Here is a 20,211-nt window from a genome sequence, read left to right on the forward strand (position 1 = left end):
CGCTGACAGTGTGGAGAGATTGGGGCCGGCACCAGCAGCAGGTGTGAGTGCTGGGCAGGACCGTGGTGCACGGGAACAAAGAATTTTCAGTAACCACCAGAGGCTCGCCCCGATGACAGCAACCGGCACCCCACTTTGGTCTGGCACCCCTGCTCACCTGCCTCACCATCCTGCCATGGCTGATGCTTGCCCTGTTCCACGCACAACCCCTGGTGGCCAGAGCACATCATAGTGACCAGTTGTTCCACCATTCGGTCTATTTGCATATTAGGGTTATGTATATATAACATATTAGGATGTAATACACACACACTAGAGGCCCAGTGCACAAAATTTGTTCACTTGGGGCGGGGGGGTTCCTCAGCCTGGCATGCTCCCTCTTGCAGTCCGAGAACCCTCGGGGGATGTCCCACAGGAAGCAGGCCTCAGCCGGCAGTCAGACATCCTTAGCGCTGCCGCAGAGGCTGGAGAGGCTCCCGCCACCACCACTGCGCTCACCAGCCATGAGTCCAGCTTCTGGGTGAGTGGCGCTCCCCCCGTGGGAGCGCACTGACCACCAGAGGGGAGCTCCTGCATTGAGCGTCTGCCCCCTTGGTGGTCAGTGCATGTCATGGCGACCAGTTGTTCCGGTATTCGGTCGATTTGCATATTAGCCTTTTATTATATAAGATATATATTTTTTAAATATTAAAATGGAATAGGTAAAAAAGGAGTTCTTTTCTATTAAACCCTGATAGGTAGGGTAAAGATAAATGATCCTATGTATGCCTATAATTTATGTTTTTCTGAGTCCTTATTTGAATATTTAAAAAAACAAAAAATTATTGATAAAATTTCAGTGGGTCCAAGGTAGAAACAACCAATAAACTGAGGCTGGGATCAGTCACCTTCAGGTGAACATGGGATTCAGAATCAGAAGACTAGAATTCAAGTTCTAGTTCTGTTATTTTTTACACATTGGACCTTGAGCTAATTACTTCATTTCTCTGATCTTCATTTATAACTTGAACCTCACAAGCTATGAAGATTAAAGTGGCATTTATTATATAGGAAAAGGACATCTGCATATTCTGCATGTTTGTAAAGGGAAACCAACCCAAGAATACAGCAAAATATACAGTTCTATTCATCACAGATAATATCTTCTCATGGAGTAAGTAACACTTTCTCTAGTGAAAGACAAAAAAACACATGTTTAACTGAGAAAACTGATTGCAAAGAGTGAGAACAAAGTCAATAGGACTTTTTAGAAACATATTAAGATTCAGAATGGAAAGATAAAGCCTTACTTTGAACTAAAGTTAATGGAAAAGATTTTTATTAAGATGCTACTCACCTATTCATGTAAGTGGCTTAGCTTTTCAAAGTGAGGGTGAATATTAGGAGGTTATAGCAATAGCGTGGGATAAAAAAGGCTGTAAAACAATTTTGTGGCTTTTTTAGAAAGTTCAATTCTGATTGTAGGTTTTATAGTTGATAGCTCTGGTCTGTCCTAACCAGCAGAGTTTTTTTTTAAATGGGGAGGGAGAGCGGGACTTTATTATATAGGCATTTGCAAAGTAAATTATATGGTGACAATAGAACCATCTTTCTATCTGCATGTTACTTTACTGCTTGTCTTAGCTTTGGTTCTCCTCAAAGCATAGCCCCAGATTTGCATGCAGTTTATTTAGGAAGGGATCCCAGGGAACAGGGGTAATGGAGAAATGAAACAGAAGGAAGGAAAGCTAATCAAGGATGGATTGAGTTGGATACCACATAAGCACTAGTGCTTGATCTTGACTTTCTGAGGAGCCTTATGAAATACTAGAGGCCTGTTGCAGGAAGATTCCTGCAAGAACAGGGCTTCCTGCAGCTGGAGTGAAGCAGAGAAGGGAGCAAAACCTGCTGAGGCGGGCTTCGCTCCCGCTCCACTCCGCCGCCCGGCTGTTTGTTTTCCCTCCCGCTCCGCCGCCCGGCTGGTTTCCCTCCCGCCTCTGCCACCTTGGCTCTGTTCCTGTCTCCACTGCCTCTACTTTGCTCCCTTCTGTAGCGCTTTGCTTCCACGTTGTCTTCAGTCTTCACTCCCAGCTGGTATATGTAAATTAACCGCCATCTTGGTTGGGTTAATTTGCATATAGTCGCTCTGATTGGCTGGTGGGTGTAGCAAAGGTACAGTCAATTAGCATCTTTGTCTTTTATTAGTGTAGATGCCTCTGAATTGTTTTTGAAGGAGGGAGGGTGACCCACACCTCTTCTGAGTTATATAACAAAGGCCAAGCAGTTTCTGCAGCTTGTCAGAAGTCAAGAGGAAGGGAGAGGTCCCTGGAGTAGGAGGCAAGGTACAGTTGTCTAGTCCTACTCCACATTGTTTATCATGGCAGCAGCTGAAGAAGGTCAAGAGGATTTGAAGTCTCACCATCCTTATAAATGACTTGACTGTTCTAATGCCACCAGAAGTGGTTAAATTGGTATTCACTATGGCACTACAGTAGTTTCTAATGTAATTTACTAGGTAAGTTATGGTTTTATTTTAGATTTTACTTTTAAAAATGTTAAACATTTGAATTTGTTTGGAAAATTAACTGATATAGAATACTACATTCCTTATAAATATATATAAATTATCATTTTGTAGACTTGAACCTTTTATCATATGAAGCCTTTTACTATTTTTCTCAGAATTGTAAGGGGCACAAGATAAGAAAAGGAGGAGATGAAACTTGCTCCAAGGAACATTAGTAATATGGAAAAAGAGTGCTAGGTTCATAGTCTATTCAGGTCTTTATAGTTTTACCTTCTTAGACAACTCACTGACTCTGGTTTTTCCAATGAGGGATAATCAGTCTCTTTCAACTGTAAATGATTCTTGAACAATAATGCTACTTCAGATGAAGAAACCTAAGCCCAAGGAAACTGGTCATGAGCTCAGTGGTCATGAGCAAATAAAAGCAGAAGCAAGACTGGCCCATAAGTCTTCGAATCTTAGAAACTGATGGCTATTTCTAGACTTGTCATGAATGAGATCTTGCTATTGTCCATGTTTTAAGGCCATGAGTAGCTACTAACACTTGGTAGGAAGCTAGGAGAAATAGAAACTGAAAAGTCACTCAAGATTGATTAAGAACTGTGCATTAAATCAGGGTGTTCAACTTTTGGGAAAGGAATCTAAACCAATATTCATCTGACTGCATTTCGGGCTCCTTGTTAAAATTGCAAACTTCTGGCTTTATTTTGTGGCTGTGTTTATCTCTTCAGAAAGGACTAGGAATCAGCGCTTTTAAACCACCCACTAGGTGATTCTCAAACAGCCTAAAGTTTGAAAACCATTAGTACAGATAAGGGGAAATGGGCAGAAGCACAAAGAGAACGAGGAAGGCCAGATAAAGAAAGGAAAGGAAAGAGAAGAAAATGACAGGATGGCTGAGGAAAAGGATGCAGTATATACGAAAGCACTGTTTCATTTTTATGTCTGTATAACATAAAACTTAAAGCAACAACCTACTTAACAAAGAGAAGCTTATTAACCTTTCTAATAAGCTAGAACATTTGAAAAATTACCTCAAACTTCACACCATTGCTTGAAAATACGTAAGATTTACCCTTTTGGAACAATTGAACAAGCAACATACAAATGTCGGTGACAGCAACAGTCCCAAATTATAAATACATGGTTAGCCTCATATCCGGGTCTATTTTGTGTCTCCTAATTCTATCTTCTCATTTACCTTTCTCACCTACTTTTACTTGGTTTTATCCTGTTGTATTTCATGTATAACCCTGGGTCACGTTACAGTATATCCTTTCCAGAATCAGACACACACACACCCCATAAATAAAACAAAATAATCCCACAAACTTGAAAATTCCAAAAGCATTTTAATATCCTCTTCTATGAGAAAAGGTGAACAAATAAAGTGAAATAATGGTTGTGCCTGTCCCTAGTAATACAATTGTTGGCAAAACTTTTGAGTTACTTTAATGATCAATTTTAATGTATCAACAAGACAGCACTACCATAGAAGCTACAAACCTTGATGTTCAGAAGTGGACTTATCTGTAATGGGGCCAGTAAGCCAAAGTGGTCTTTCAGGTGCTTCCTTGCTACTCCCCACCTCCACTCCCCATTTTTCATAAGGCTCAGAGTAGGTTTTTGCAAACCTAAGTATTCGGGTCTTTATTCCCAGGTAAGTTATAAAATTACTATTTTTCAGGGACCTACCAGATTCAGTCAGGATAGCTGCTTTTCAAGGGCAGGATATAGATTTTTCATCCTAACACCTAGCAAATTGGACTATTTAATAGTCTAACATCTGACAATGAAATGACACAAAGCTATAAATGTTTACTGAACTGAAATGAACTGCTAATCCATGTTGCAGTAAATCTCTTGAGTCCCAAGTGGTGCTTTCAGATCTTTCCAGATTTCAGGAGTTCCACTTAAAACAGCAGAACACTGGACTAGCTTGCTAATCACTTAAAAGTCTCACAGATGAGTATCTAAACTCCCATTAAAGCAAAAATATCATCAATGTCATCTGTCTCCTTAATGTTTCCTGATGTACTATGTTTAGTTATTTGCATCATTGTCCATGAATCCCTTTCATTTTCATTGCTTCCTGTAAGATTTTCATGATTTTGTTTCTCCTTAGTTTGTATGACAGGATTTGAAGCTCTGCTACTCAAGAGTTGCTTACTGTTAGCGTAGACATTAGTTTTATGAACTGCACGGTATGAGAGTCTCCGTTTACTGATATCTGTAGAACTCTGAGTCCCTTGAGGGGATTGCTGAGTTTCCTTTAAAAGCACCGGCTGCAACTTTCTCTGTGGTTTTCTCTGTCTCAGTAAAATCTTATTCTGTGATCTTCTTAGTCTCGGATGATGCTTTGAAGTTTTGCTATCTGAGCCACGAAGAAGGCAGTTGCAAATCGATGTTTTTATGCACTCTAGTTTCTTGGGCAAACTTTAAAGGACAGAGAAAGGAAAAATTTGAGATTGTTAAGTGGCAGAGAAAACACTCTCAAAAACTTTTAATTTGTCTCCTTTTCACCAACTTGCAACAGAAAAATACACAATTTATCTAAGTCCCATTCTTGTGTACAACCCCAGAATCATGATGAAAAATAAGGAAATAGGAGCTTCAACTCAAATCTGTTTTCAGAGCACAACTTCCCTTATTCAGGGTGTAGGCAAATGTGTCCGCATTATAGTCCCAAAGTAAAGTAGCTCCTACAACTGCCTAGCAAGGTAGCTTAGTGGTGAGATACCTCCATACTTAGTGCCAGAGCTTTTTCCTGATAATTGCTAATCTGTTCATAATGTAATTAATACGCAAAATACATTGAAAATACATAAGTGGAACTGGGGAAAGGATTATCTCAAATAGAAAAAAGTCTGTGAGGGTGCATTCATCCATTTCTGGATAAACAACTTCCTGTTGTAGCAGGAATTGAACAAGAAAAAGGAATAAAAGTAAAGGGTTTATATAAAGAATGAGAAGACAGGGCTTCTGGCACACAGAACTAACAGCCTTGAGCTACCCAATTTGTGATTCATCTATATTGTCTTCAAGTTAGGGAATTCAGAACTCAAATAGCCGATTTAGGTGTTTTGCTTCTGAATAGGATGCACTGCCACAAGGTGCACTGGTACCTTGCTAACTGCTTCACTGTTTGCCGTAGTCAGATTTCAAAAAGATTAGCATGGGTCTGTACTTCCTGCCCAACCATCCTCCCCTCTTCCTTTTTAAACATATAGAACTTTGTGGGAGCCCATTATGTTAGTAATTCATGATCTCTGTCTCCAAACTACTTTTCTTGTCTTAATATAAGCAGAGATTTTTAAGTGGGGAGAGGCTAGATATACTTCCCAGTTGAAATAGAAATACAGCCCAGCCGGTGTTGCTCAGTGGTTGAGCATCGACCCATGAACCAGGTCAGAGTTCGATTCCTGGTCAGGGCACATGCCCGAGTTGTGAGCTCAATCCCCAGTAGGGGGTGTGCAGGAGGTAAGCAATCAATAATTCTCTCTCATCATTAATATTTCTATCTCTCTCTCCCTCTCCTCTCTGAAATCAATAAAAATATATTTTTAAAAAATGGAAATAGAAAGAATGAAAACAGAAGAATCAGAGGATTTGAATTGATTTGTAGATCTCCAACACCCTGAGCAAAACCCTTCATTTCCTCACCTATACAATAGGGATAATACTGCCTACCCCACAATTACTGTGGACACAAAGGAGATTTAAAATATTCTACATTTTTAAACAGCACTATATATTTGTGAAATACAAAATAATGGTTTAACCAAATAAACACCAGTTGGTTATCCTTTTCATGAACTTTTAATGATTATCATCTCTCCTCATTTACCTCTGACATTAAATCCAGTCTTGAGCAGGACAATTCTCTCCATCTACGGCTGTTTCCACCCTGAGGAGATCCCTTTTAGATGGACAGGCCTTGTGGGGATCCCAATGTGAAAACCCTTCCAGAAATTTATTCCTGAGGAACACTTAATTTCTCCCATATCCTTTAATCAAAACTCGTTACAAAACCCTTACTGTATCAAATTTTTTACTAAAATGGGAATATTTTTTCCATAAATTTAAAAATTTAACAAATTTTAGACAAAATGGGAACCATTATAAAGTCCTGAATAGATATATGTCTATAGATAAGAAATTATAGTGGGTGCACAGAATATTGCTTGAAGGATACATTAAAACCTGGTCAGAAGGACTGCCTCTGTGAAGGGGGAATAAGGATCTTTATAGCCATTTGTGGCTGATATTGTTACCATGAGCATCTATTATTTTTTTCAATAAAAATAAAGCCCTAAAAAGTGTCTAATTTCATGTATTATTTCAAGCAATACTTACTGGCTCACAATCAAAGATGCTATCCTTGGGCAGTTCTATGAAAGTAAGAAATCAGTACATGGAGAGTCTAGCTCCTGTGAACGAACATTACCTGACCCTGACCTCAGAGTGTGGTGTGTGCCCTTGTGGAAGGCAGGCACCTTCTGCGTCTGCTCTCAGTCACTCATCCTGCTGCTCTGAAGCTGTGGGAAGACTGGCCATCATTTCTACTAAAGCTAGCATCTGTGAGGATTAAGTCTGTTTCACATACAGTTGTATCCCCAGACATTCCTAATGCTTCTGAATGAATGGATGGAATGGTGAAAAGTATAAATGAATAAATTCAATTAACCAAGTTTACTCCTCCCCGTGATCCAACTTTGCCCAACAAAAGCAGCAAATAAAATTACAGATTAAGTATATTCCACTTTTAGCCCCCCTTGGGCTACTGGACATGCCATTTTAAAGAAAGCTGACTTGAATATATATACTTATGCCCTAAATGACAACAAAAAAAGGAACATAATTTTTGTAATATACCTACCTATAACCTTGAGCTTCCACATGTTTAAGGCGGTTACTTTTAAGAAGTTTATTGCCCAGAAAGGAAGCCTGAGCCTTGAGTTTTTTGCTCCTGCACCACAGAATCGCCATTTGGATTTCTTCAGAAAGTTGTATGAAAGTCTCAGCCTCTTGGAATCTTTGCACAAAAGTTGTGGCACAGGGAGTTCCTGTCACTTCCTGAGAAGAATGTTTCGTTGCCTTTAGTTGGGATTGAGGACATTTAAACTCAAAGCTGGCCTTCTGAAATATGGAAAGGTGATTTGTTACTGAATTGTAAACATGACAAAAGAGACAAGCTGACTCAGACTATCAAAATTTGAAAATCCGTCTTTTTATATTTTTATTAATTTCAGAGAGGAAGGAAGGGAGAGAGATAGAAATATGATGAGAGAGAATCATTGGCTGCCTTCTGCATGCCTGACACGGGAATTGAGCTGCAACCCGGAGATGTGCCCTGACTGGGAATCAAACCTCCTAGTTCATAGGGTGATGCTAAACCAACAGCCATGCTGGCCGGGCTGAAAATCAGTCTTTTTAAAAAAAGAGAAACCTTTGTTAGTTCACTGTACCTTCCTTTTGTCCTAAAAAAACTTAATTTTTTATTCACTGTCCCTAACACAAAATTTGTCCCCCTCTGAGCTACAATAGATCCCATCCACAGCTAAATTCAGTTGCACACAGGAAACAATATAAATATTCTAACACATATATCTTTCACCCACACATAAGAATAAAACTCCACATGATTAAATATTGGTCAAAGCCTATCTGATGGGGGGGAAAAAATCACTGAAGAGCCCCTTTCCTCTGTACTACTGGACTCTCACAACTTGTTCTTCACTTCCTTATGTACCCTGAGTCACCCTCCTCAGTGACGGGTTATAAATGTTACTGAAGACACATGAAGACAGGGATGATTGCTGAACATATGTTAAAATGCTTAACTAAGTACCATTTTCAATTTCAATTCAACCATCTTTTGATGTTGCACCTTTGTCTCTTCAATCCACCTTTCTGTATCAAGTCAAGTTTGAATTTTATCAACTTATACCAGGGGTGGGCAAACTTTTTGACTCGAGGGCCACAATGGGTTCTTAAACTGGACTGGAGGGCCGGAACAAAAGCATGGATGGAGTGTTTGTGTGAACTAATATAAATTCAAAGTAAACATCATTACATAAAAGGGTACGGTTTTTTTTTTTTTTTTTAGTTTTATTCATTTCAAACGGGCCGGATCCGGCCCACGGGCCGTAGTTTGCCCACAGCTGACTTATACTATTTATGAAATTATGCCACATATTAGGTCTGCTTCCATCTTTCAATTAAAGCTTACCTTCTTCCAAATTTCTTATCCTCAAGAATATAAAAACCAGTAGAAAATAGAAAAGTAGAAACCTACCAATGCTTTGTGTTGGTGATTTGTTAAATAAGTTTTATCTGAAAGCAAACTAAGCATATTAGTGCTAATTGCTAAAAAATGTGGTAGTGATAGTCATGAATAAGAGGGATGCTGACCAACCAACTTCAAAACCTAGCAATAGGTAGATGGACTACAGAAGTTTCAGGATCACAGAGAACCACAGTTGTTACTATTTTGGAGGCTGGTGTAAAGGGTAAAGAACAGATTATGAAACCAAACTGCCTGCATTCAAATCCCAGCTCTGCCCATATTTGCCACGTGGCCTGAGCAAATTTCTTGATCTCTATGTATCTCAGTTTTCTCACCTGAACTATGGAAACTAATAATAGCACCTATCTCACAGGACTTCTGTGAGGATTGTATGAGTTAAAATATTTTGGACAATGCCTGACAAAGAGCAAATGCAATATAAGTATGTATTAGCCATTATTATTATTATTATTCCTCCCTCTGGAACTCATGAATTGGACATAATGTAACTGCAAACTGGAAGCCTTATAAATGTTCAAGAAAGCACTCTAACATTAGAAATGACAGAATTCTTAAATAGAATGTAAGAAATAATCCATGAAGCAAACCAGAAAAAAACAATTTTGAGAAGACAAAGGGTAACAGAAGTCAAGTAGTCATCAGATGAAAGAGGGTGACACTGACATACATAGTTAGATCCAGAACAAAAAGAATTTACGGACACTGACTAAGAAGAGGAGTCGTGTTAAAGTTTGAACCTGGACAGGAAGAAATGGAAGCCTCATGGTGAGGAGGCGAATAATGACACTGAACCAATTAAGTATCTACCATACTCCTGACTCTATGCTGAACACTTTACTTGCATTAAAATGGCATAACTCCATGAGGTACATACTATTAGAAAATAGAGATATGAACAAGTCAAGAAAATTACATAAGGTCACTCAGCTAGTACAAACTAAAGGACTCAAACCATTTATGACTGCAAGGCCCATTCTCTTAAGCTACAGTATAATCCACACCTACGATGGATCCTAGGGTCACTTTAAAGTTCTAGCAAAACTCAATAAAATGTTTCTGAAGGCACTTTATTAACTGAATTAACTCGATGCACTAAAATCCCTTGGAGTGCCTCCATTCATAAGGAGACTGAGAACCAAGATGGTACTAAGCTTAGAGCTAGGGATAAAAAACAGATTTAATTTCTGTCGTTGGTAAGTGGAATCTACTGTATACATTAGCAGAAATCAAGCTATAATAAATTAAGCCAAACCTGAATAGCTCTGTGTTTCAGCTGTTTGCAGAACGCCCTCACATCAAATTCTGATGACTTTGCTGTGGAGATGGAAAGATCAAATACAAAAACTTAGGCATACTATTTTCAAATCAACAAATTCTTAAGTGCATGACAATATTTCTTGCCAAACTACTACAAAAGAAGTAGAGGAAGCAAGCAAAGAACTATGAAACGACAGAAATAAACAATTTAAAAATTCAAACTTAGAAAACACAGGTATTACCATACCTCTTTGAAGATAATCAGTGTGTGTTAAAAGGAATGGGATATCTTCTACACAACCCATGAATGTATTGTAACTTCAACTTTTTTTTAAGTATGTGCTATATCAAAGCATATTACCTTTGAAGATTTCCTTATTCTTTACTGGCTGTCCAAGATCCACATTATTCTGTATATTGATCTTCATTTGATTAGCTTTTTTGGAAATCCTATGTGAAGTTTCTTCACTGCACCTCAGTGATTGCTCTTTTGTTGAGAACAGTTTATTTAGCAATTTAGTTACTCCCTTAGCTGCAAAAGCTGTAGGCATTTTTTTCTTAAAGACCTCTAAATAGGGCTGTCCCAAAAATTCAACAATATCAGAAGGAAAGGTAAAATCTTTGAAGTAAGGCAAAGGTTGAATCCTTGAGACCTCCTGAAGCAATCCAAACAATGACGCATATAAAGAAATCAGCCTTTTTAAAACACCTTTATAGAGAACCCTAGAGAAAGAAATAGGAGATCATGAATTAACCAGTAATTACAATTTGCAGATTACATAATTACCACAATTCAAAGCTGAAAATAAATGCCTATCAACCTACCACTAAAGATAAAAAACACTATCGCACATATTTGCAAATAGCCAGATTAGTCTAGCCTTAATAGAAAAACCCAAGTGTTACTTAAGCCCTAGCTGGTTTGGCTCAGTGGACAGAGAGTCGGCCTGAAGACTGAAGGGTCCCAGGTTCGATTCCAGTCAGGGGCACATGTCTGGGTTGTGGGCCTGATCCCCAGTAGAGGATGTGCAGGGGGCAGCCAATCAATGATTCTCTCTCATCATTGATGTTTCTATCTCTCTCTCCCTCTCCCTTCCTTTCTGAAATCAATAAAAATTTATTTTAAAAATCAATTATTTAAAACACACACACACAAAACAAAATGTTACTTAAAACTAAATGAAGCCCTAACTGGTTTGGCTCAGTGGATAGAGCGTCGGCCTGCGGACTCAAGGGTCCCAGGTTCGATTCCAGTCAAGGGCATGTACCTTGGTTGCAGGCACATCCCCAGTAGGGGGTGTGCAGGAGGCAGCTGATCAATGTTTCTCTCTCATCGATGTTTCTTACTATCCCTCTCCCGTCCTCTCTGTAAAAAATCAATAAAATTAAAAAAAAAAAAAAAAAAAACCTAAATGAAGTACTAGACAGAAAGCTGTCTCAAAGGATATGCACCAAAATCCTAAGTTTGGTTTTATCTAGGTGGTGAGATTTTAGGTAAATTTCAGGTTCTTTACATTTTTTCCTACATTTTAAAATTTCTTGAAATAAGCATGTTTTATTGTTGTACTCACAAAAACTTAAGTTATTTTCATTATAGACAAGAATGATTGTTTGACATAGAAAATAATATGATTAGTAATTTTAACATTATTACCTCTAAGAATAAGTTGAAAAACAGAATGACTGAAAATAGTATTTAAGATATCCTTGTTGAGACAGCAAAGCAAGTTTTTTAATCTCCAAAGACAATTTTTGTGTTTTTTTAGTTTTAATTTAAATTAGAGATAACAATCCCAATTGTCTAAAGCTGCCCAAATCTGGTTTCTTTACAAATATGGGGCAGATTCCGAGTCCAATTATCCATCAAGTAAGCTTCATCCTATATAATAAAAGGCTAATATGCAAATCAACCTAACGGCAGAACAACCAGTCGCTATGACGTGCACTGACTACCAGGGGGCAGACACTCAACACAGAAGCTGCCCCCTGGTGGTCAGTGCACTCCCACAAGGGGGTGCACCACTCAGCCAGAAGCCAGGCTCACAGAGCCTCTCCCTGCAGCAGCGCTAAGGATGTCCGACTGCCAGCTAGGCCTGCTCCCTGCTAAGCCATCAGTTGGACATCCCCCCGAGGGCACCCGGACTGGGAGAGGGCGCAGGCCGGGCTGAGGGACCCCCCCTTCCCGAGTGCACAAATTTTGTGCACCGGGCCCCTAGTAATATACAGAGATGCAAGAGAAGGTCTCTTTACCTTGCAGCTACTACCAGTGTTCTTATATCAACTAACTGTATTTCAAAAAGCAGTGGTGTTTCAGATGGAGAAAAAGAATCTGGAGCTCATAAGGAAGGTCATGCCATTAAAAATAATAAACCTAGAGGCAAAAAGAATTGAGTGAAACAGCCTGCCCAGAAAGACCTTCACTTTAAATGGGCCAGTTGCTATATGATCACAGCAATGATTTTTTTTTTTATTATTCTAGTTGCTAATCCTAGGATTTCATTTGCTTAATTGTTTAGTGTTGAGATGGTTTCTTGCCTTCAGATTTAAAGCCTAATCTTTTGACATAAAACACTTAGCTTCCAAATCCACCCCACATAAACTCTGATCAAATGAAACAGAACTCCCACAAATTCAGCATCCCCTGGGAAAATAAATATGAAAACCAGTGAGAAACCTAGGCTGAGTTAAAGAGATGAAAAAGAAAACGAATGATTTCAAAGATGTGTACATACATACCATAACCTGCTCACCAGCCCAACCATCACAAGGTTTAAAATAATGAATTCTTGCAAACCTAGGTGTTTCACAGTCAAGCTGGAGATTCAAATTAAAGTTGGAAAACAGAATCAAAGTAATTTGGATTTTGTAAGTTACATTTATGAAGGAACTAGATTGGAAATAGAATTTTTTTTCATGAATTAAAGCCTTAAAACATGTTCTATTTAACTCATGGAAACTTAAAAATATAGTAGTATACACTCTGCTAGAGCTCTCATTGTTAAACTGAGTTTCTAAGGTTTAGTTTCTAAGATAAGAATTTCTGTCAGTGTCCTTAGGATAATACATATGAGAGAGAGAGGCGGTCTCTGGCAATGGTTGTATGAGGCAATTCCTGGGGAAAGGAGGCCAAGAAGCAAATTTATAAGAATTCCATAGGTTATAACTCCTACAGACCCCCTAGCTTTCAAATGGAAATACTACTAAATTTATCCAAACAATTCCAACTGAGAAATAGGTATTTCAGTTGCTTCAAGGATACAGAAATGTCTTGCAGCAACAATCTAACAAGCGAAGTAACAATTTGCAGGCTCCCAAAATCTTCATCAACACAAATTCCACCACTGGTTGGCTGGGGATGACACATGCTTTGGTAGCTACAGGCTGATTTTCACTTGACAAAAATAGAAAAGTATATTACGTTCATTATTAAATATAAAGTACTTTTATATACAAAGTTGGAAAAGAGAACCAAAGTAATTTGGATTTTGTAAGTTACATTTATGAAAGAACTAGATTGGAAATAGAAATTATTCAATCAAGTACAGGGTTCCTTTAAGCTCAATTTGAGCTAGTTATGCTCAAATAGGACTCACTGAATTTCATGGACACTGATGTTTCAATATAATCTTATCATGTCCCAGATTTCAAGTGACATCAGTCCCTCCCACAAGCTAACAAAAGGAGATTACCACAAATACCAGTACCCCTAATTAAAACATTTGTATAACTGAGGTATAATTGGTTATATTCCAACACCAAGCAGAAAAAAATCCAAAGGGAGATCACAGCAAGACAGAGTTCTCACCACAAGGCAATTGGACCACTTACTTGGAAGAAAACAACTCAGACAGATCTTGAATTGAACTCTCCAAATTCATGTTTTTCAAACGTTTTAAACACTGTTCAACCTGAAAGGGGAAGAGCAGCTCAAATTCATATGCATATAATACAGACAAGGCCACTGATGGGACCAGCAAAGCAAAGAAAACCAAAATTTCAAAGTATGGAAATATACTGAATACCACAGAATTCCCCCCGCCCCCTTTTTTTTTAAGGGTAAAGAAATCTGTAACTCAAAGTAATTGCTTCTGGCTAAAAATCTAAAATTTATCCAGCGAAACAAATTTCTCAAGTCAGATTATAACTAAGAATTTATTATGTATGATGCTATAAAGTAGACCAAAGTAAGTATAAGATTATTCTCAAGATTATAATTTTTCTGTAGCAACATGATTTCTAATAGTAAAACTATTAAGACAAAATAGTAATTAACTACTAAATTTCAGCAGCCTGTGAGTGCCACAGAAATGAGGAAAGTGATCAGTCTATTCATTTTACAAATGTATATTGAATACCTACTGTGTGCAAGGCATGCTGGGAAATAAACACTAACCAATTTCTAGTTGCTAAAAATCTAGTAAGTTAGTGTGTGTGTATATATATATATATTTATTAAATATTGAAATTAAAAGATATGCCTTATTTAAAATTGCAATCCCCTCAGCACTTTCTTTTTCTTTATAGCACTTATCACCATCTGACATTTGATTGATTGTCTTTCTCCTTTCAACTATAAGTTCTATGAGAACAATATATTTTGTCTATTTTACCCACCACTGTACTCAGTATTGAGCATCGAGTAGGCATTCAATAGCATTTTTCATCAAAAAAAGGAAAAATAGTAGCCATCCATTATACAAAATGTGTCAAGAATTCTGTGGTCCTCAGGAAATACCACACAAAGGGCATGCATGGGACTGCATCCAGACTGAAGGATGTCAAGATCTGGATGGCCACTCATATTGGCAAAGATAGTATCTTGCTAGAGCTACGTATATGCTCCTAAAAATCCAATCAAAGTTATGGACTCTCGCCCTAACCGGTTTGGCTCAGTGGATAGAGCGTCAGCCTGCGGACTCAAGGGTCCCAGGTTCGATTCCGGTCAAGGGCATGTACCTGGGTTGCGGGCACATCCCCAGTAGGCAGTGTGCAGGAGGCAGCTGATCGATGTTTCTCTCTCATCGATGTTTCTAACTCTCTATCCCTCTCCCTTCCTCTCTGTAAAAAATCAATTAAAAAAAAAAAGTTATGGACTCTCTCTTAACAGGATGGTTTTCAGAACAATGGCAGCAACAATCCCTAAATTCTCTGGGGTCAGCTCTTTTTCATTTTTTAATTATGGACACCATCCTTTGAGAGAAGTACTGGCAAACCGAGATGATAAAGCATCTGGGGAACACAGTAAGTGAGCTATGGTTCAAACAAAGGCGGGGAGGGTGCTTGAGAAGTTAGCAAGGAAGAGAGAACATGGAGAAACATTAAGAACAGTTATATTTACATACATATATATATATATATTTATACACACGTATATATACATTATATATATTTTTAAAATTGATTTCACAGAGGAAGGGAGGAGAGAGAGAAGCATCAACAATGAGAGAAACACATCAACTGGTTGCCTCCTGCATGCACCGTACTAGGCACAGGGATCGAGCCTTCAACTGAGGCATGTGCCCTTGACCGGAATCAAACCTGGGACCCCTCAATCTGCAGGCTGACGCTCTATCCACTGAGCCAAACTGGCCAGGGCAGACAGTCTTTATATACTCAAAGTACTGTCACACAGAAGAGGAATCAAGACTATTTTCTATTCTCCTTTGGTGATCATTAGGGTGAAGGTAATTCCAGTATCTAGCTTTTGAAGGTAGAAAAAAATAAATCTTAAAGTAGATGAAAGTTCTTTGTAAACTGTTATGTGAAGCAGATATATAAGGCAGTAGTAGTAAGAGTAATACTAATTGTAGCAGCATGATGAGACATGCTCCCTACTCTAAGGGATGGTAGGGACATAAAACATGTACACAAATGCCTATACTGCAACACAGACCACGCTAAATGCCGTAAGAGATGCCCAAATAGCCAAGACTCACAAAAAGAGGAGGAGTCCAACTTCACTAATCAGAAAGATGCAACTTCCATAATAAACACTCATGTTACCCCTTGGGAAGAAGTGATTACTGCGAGAAGACTTGAAATGGAACTTAGAGGATGAGAAGGCTTTTAACAGGCCGAGATGGAGGGGACTAGGCCTTCCAAACATACAGGAGCAGGTAAGCAAAGGCTCGGGTGAGGGAACAAACATGGTGAGGACTCGTGAAGAATTCAGTTTGCCTGGGATGTAAAACAGATGAAGGCAAGAGAGAAGCCTGAGCTAGAAAAACTGAATAGGACAGACCATGGAGGATCCTGTAAGCCAACCTATGAGGTTTGGTCTTTATTCAGGAGACAATGGAGGAACATTAAAAATCAAAGCTGTGTTTTAGATGATCTATCTACTTTGCTTTATAGAATATATCAGGGTGGAGAAAAGATTAGTAGAATAGCAAGACAACTAAAAGTTGACAGGGCTAAAAAAAGATGCAGCCAGAACTAAAAGGGACCAGAAGCAGAGGCAGTTTTGATTGATTCAATTAGATGGCACAGCTACATAAAAGGAAGCAGCAGAGAAAATGGAACACCAACTTTTTCTGACTGAGTAATTATTTACAACTTGGAATCCAAGAGGAGAAATTTGTTCAATCTGAGATAAACTTGGTTTTGGAATTAAAGACTCAGAAGGAGATAAAGCTGCCCAGACATGAAAACTCAGGGAAAGGCCATGATCCCAGTTCTTTTTTTTTTTTTTTAATATATTTTATTGACTTTTTACAGAGAGGAAGGGAGAGGGATAGAGAGTTATAAACATCAATGAGAGAGAAACATCGATCAGCTGCCTCCTGCACACCCCCTACTGGGGATGTGCCCGCAACCAAGGTACATGCCCTTGACCGGAATCGAACCTGGGACCTTTCAGTTTGCAGGCCGGCGCTCTATCCACTGAGCCAAACCGGTGAGGGCGATCCCAGTTCTTTGATGAAGAAATCGTCATCTTTTTTATCCTAAGTAATGGGAATAGAAAATTAACCAGAGAGCATGAATCTGTAAGTTTAGACTCAGTTTCTGTAAATAACAAAATATTAAGTAGTAGTGTGAGCTCCATCTTCATCAAGCAAACATGTTGAGTCTCAAACACAAGGCCTCCTCCTTACCTGTTTGAGGGCCAAATGGGGCTTGTGGCGGCCCATTCTGTTGTGATTGCTGTAAAGGACTGCACATAGCACATCTGTTTCTGCATCTAAGGTTTGGCTCTTCAGTGACAGTGTAACAAGCCAGCATCCTTTAAGTACAGCTTCAATACAAAGGTCTAAAGCAGAGAATTTTAATAAGACTTAAATATGTATTTCTGCATTAAGTGTATTATATAAAAATCACTGAAGGAAGCATCTTTCCTTATTTTTTTAAGATATTTTAATTATTGATTTTAAAGAGAAAGGCAGGGGGGAGAGGGAGAGAGAAACACTGATTTGTTGTTCCACTCATTCATACATTCATTGGTTGATTCTTGTATGTGCCCTGACTGCAACCTTCGGGTATTGGGATGATGCTCTAGCCAACTGAGCTACCTGGCCAGGGCTCCTTATCAGTTTTAAAGCAGCATTTTTTTCAATCTTTTTCATCTCATGGCACATATAAACTAATTACTGTGGCACACCAAAAAATATATTTTTTGCTGAACTGACCAAATAAATAGGTATGATTTTGATTCATTCACACCAGACAGCTATTGTTGGGTTGCCTGTTGTCATTTTTTTTATTTGACAATCTAAGGGGAAAAGAGGTAAGTGCCCATAAATAGTCAAGTATTACATGTTTAAAAAATTTTTGTGGCCCTAGCCAGTTTGGCTCAGTGGACAGAGTGTTGCCCTGCAGACCGGTCAAGGGCACGTACCTTGGTTACAGGCTCCTGCCCAGCCCTGGTCAGGGCTCATGCAGGAGGCAACCAATCAATGTGTTTCTCTGTTTCTCTCTGTCTTTCCCTCTCTTACACTCTCCCTAAAAATCAATGGAAATATATCCTCGGTGAGAATTAACAACAACAAAAAATTCTTGTGGCCTACTGATTGAAAATCGCTGTTTTAAAGGAACCAAAAACAAATACATAATCAGCCTTAACTCTAAGGATGTAATTAATGATTAAGTATGTAAGTTGGAAAACAGTGACACATTATATGGTCTAAAAATCAAGAGAATGTCTGTTAAACAAGTGTGTATATCTGCATCACATTTTACCAGGATTTTAATAATCTTTCACAGGAGTACTTTGCAGTCATTTGGTGCACACTTACACCTTTAACCTTTAGTACCTTGAAGGTGGGGCACATGTTGTATACTTCTCTGAATCCCCCATTTTTTTACACACAAAAGACATTTTAAAACTAATCGCCTTTATATATTCTGCCATGTACTTTTTCCAAGTTTGTTTTTAACTACTAGTATAAATACTGCTGTTTGACAGATAAATTTTAAACTTATGTGTAGTAAAAAAAAAGCTTGTTTATGTACTATTCTAAATATAGTCAGTGACCATAATTTTAAACCTAATCGAACAGTATTATGCAGTTATTCATTTTTGCATGCATTGCTTGATGCTTACTGTGTGCCAGGCACTGTACTAGTTTCTGGGTGTATAATGATGACTATAGTTAATCAGGGTGATAATAGAGCGGAACATTTAAAGTTGAAACTGCCTCGGGAAATCTAGATTAACTGCTGTTAATTATACACCGTAACTTGTTGGATATTACAAAATAAAAGAACAGCATCATTAGATGATCCCAGCAACCGGTGATGGGTAGGGAGGAAGGACTAACCCCATTTTACAAATGAGTAAGCAGAGGCCCGGAAAGAGCGCGGGGTAAGCCGAGTGCCTACGGGGCTCCCCCAGCTGCTCCCAGCGAAAGCCGGAAACTGACGGGAGGTAAACGGAGTTCCCAGGCGCGTCCGCCCTCTCCGCCCACTCCGCCTCCTCGGCACAGCGCGTGGGCTCAGAGAGGCGCAGTGCAGCCCCAGGCCCCCCCAACCTCCTTGGGAAACTCGGAGCCCAGGCTTGCCCGGGCCGGCCCCGCGCCGCTTCCGGGCGACCGGCTGGCTCAGGAAGTCCCGCCCCCGCGCACGTGGCCGCCGGCCCGCTGCCTGCGGACTGGTCTCCACTCGGGGCGCCTCACTCACCCAGGGCCGCGCCGGGGTCCTGTACCGTCACCGCGCTGCGGCTCCCCGCCTTTGGGATGGTCACGCGGTTCCAAGGCTCCGGGCGGCGCAGCACCGCAGCCATCTTGCGAGGCGGGAGCGGGGCTGCGAGAGGCAGGACTGCGAGTGGCGGGGGCGGGGCTGCAAGTGGAGGGGGCGGGGCGGGACCCGCAAAGCCATCTCGGCGGGGAGCTGAGACCAATCGGGGACGAAGAGGGCGGGGCCTGGGGCGGGGCGAGGGAGGGGCGGGGCCTTCACGGAATCGTGGCCCAAACCCTGAGCTGGAAAGGACCCAGGTAGAAACCTGGACGCTCATCAGCATCACCTGGGAGAGTTTGGGGGAAAGCCCAGGCCCGGAATTAGTCAGAATCTCGGAGATGGGGCGAGGAATCTGCCTTTGGTTTAAGCTTACCCACAGGGGATTTTAAGGCACAACCAAGGTTGGAACTACTACTTGAAGGCATTTTACAGATGTGGAAACTGAGGCCCAGAGTTGAGTTGGCGTATGCACTCCGCCTCAGACATTAGGGGAAAAGGCAGCAAGGAAATAAAGAGGATTATGCAAAGTAGAGGTTGTAACACAGGAGTGATTTACTTTGAGATAGTCAAGGCTCCTCTATCTGGAGCGATAGCAAAACCGGAATCACATCAAAGGAACTTGAACGTGGGCTGACTATCAATTTCATCCTCAGTGTAAGACTAGACAATATTCCAAGCCCTGCTGATTCCCGCCTCATTATTATCTTTCTAATAGTTCATTTATCTTCAACCACACTGATGCCGCCTTTCTTATGTCGTTAAGGCTCCCACAGTTGAGTATTAGAGAGGCAGTTAGTGGGTTTTGGAGACACACTGCCAAGGTTCTAATTAAAGCTCTGCCGGTTTGCTGGCTCTGTGATGTCAGGAAAATTACTTAACTCCGCCAAACCTTAGTGTCCCCATAGTAAAGTGAAGATAATAATAGTCTCTACCTCACAGAGTTATAAATGCGTTAGAGCAGTGCCTG

At 39.8% G+C, this 20,211-nt stretch overlaps 1 protein-coding gene across 3 annotated transcripts; it reads right to left on the minus strand.

Annotated features, from left to right (window-relative positions):
- Nucleotides 1-3,841: 3,841 nt before the first annotated feature.
- On the minus strand, nucleotides 3,842-19,336 carry NEPRO (nucleolus and neural progenitor protein). 3 transcript variants are annotated; one of them, XM_036349817.1, is made up of 9 exons: nucleotides 19,188-19,336; nucleotides 17,168-17,322; nucleotides 13,902-13,981; nucleotides 13,333-13,464; nucleotides 12,810-12,887; nucleotides 10,435-10,796; nucleotides 10,069-10,130; nucleotides 7,386-7,645; nucleotides 3,842-4,942 (listed from the first exon to the last, which is right to left on the minus strand). In XM_036349817.1, exons 1-9 carry the CDS (start codon nucleotides 19,288-19,290, stop codon nucleotides 4,480-4,482), a joined length of 1,695 nt encoding a protein of 564 aa, XP_036205710.1. In that variant the 5' UTR covers nucleotides 19,291-19,336; the 3' UTR covers nucleotides 3,842-4,479. The 3 variants fall into 3 exon arrangements, with proteins under 3 accessions (XP_036205710.1, XP_036205711.1, XP_036205712.1); XM_036349818.1 differs by lacking the exon at nucleotides 19,188-19,336 and adding an exon at nucleotides 16,919-17,017 and having other exon boundaries at nucleotides 17,168-17,305; XM_036349819.1 differs by lacking the exons at nucleotides 13,333-13,464; nucleotides 13,902-13,981; nucleotides 17,168-17,322; nucleotides 19,188-19,336 and having other exon boundaries at nucleotides 12,806-12,866.
- Nucleotides 19,337-20,211: the final 875 nt, after the last annotated feature.

This window comes from Myotis myotis, unplaced genomic scaffold (genome assembly GCF_014108235.1).
Source record: "Myotis myotis isolate mMyoMyo1 unplaced genomic scaffold, mMyoMyo1.p scaffold_m19_p_2, whole genome shotgun sequence".
NCBI classification, from domain to species: Eukaryota; Metazoa; Chordata; class Mammalia; order Chiroptera; family Vespertilionidae; genus Myotis; species Myotis myotis.

What these genes read in the sequence shown, in the direction of transcription:
- NEPRO (XM_036349817.1), bottom strand. Translation starts at nt 19,290, where the DNA reads ATGGCTGCGGTGCTGCGCCGCCCGGAGCCTTGGAACCGCGTGACCATC. An exon ending in GGACCCCGGCGCGGCCCTGG is followed by an intron (nt 17,323 to 19,187) that starts GTGAGTGAGGCG and finishes TCTCTGCTTTAG; the next exon opens with ACCTTTGTATTGAAGCTGTA. An exon ending in TGAAACACAGAGCTATTCAG is followed by an intron (nt 7,646 to 10,068) that starts GTTTGGCTTAAT and finishes TCCATATTTCAG; the next exon opens with AAGGCCAGCTTTGAGTTTAA.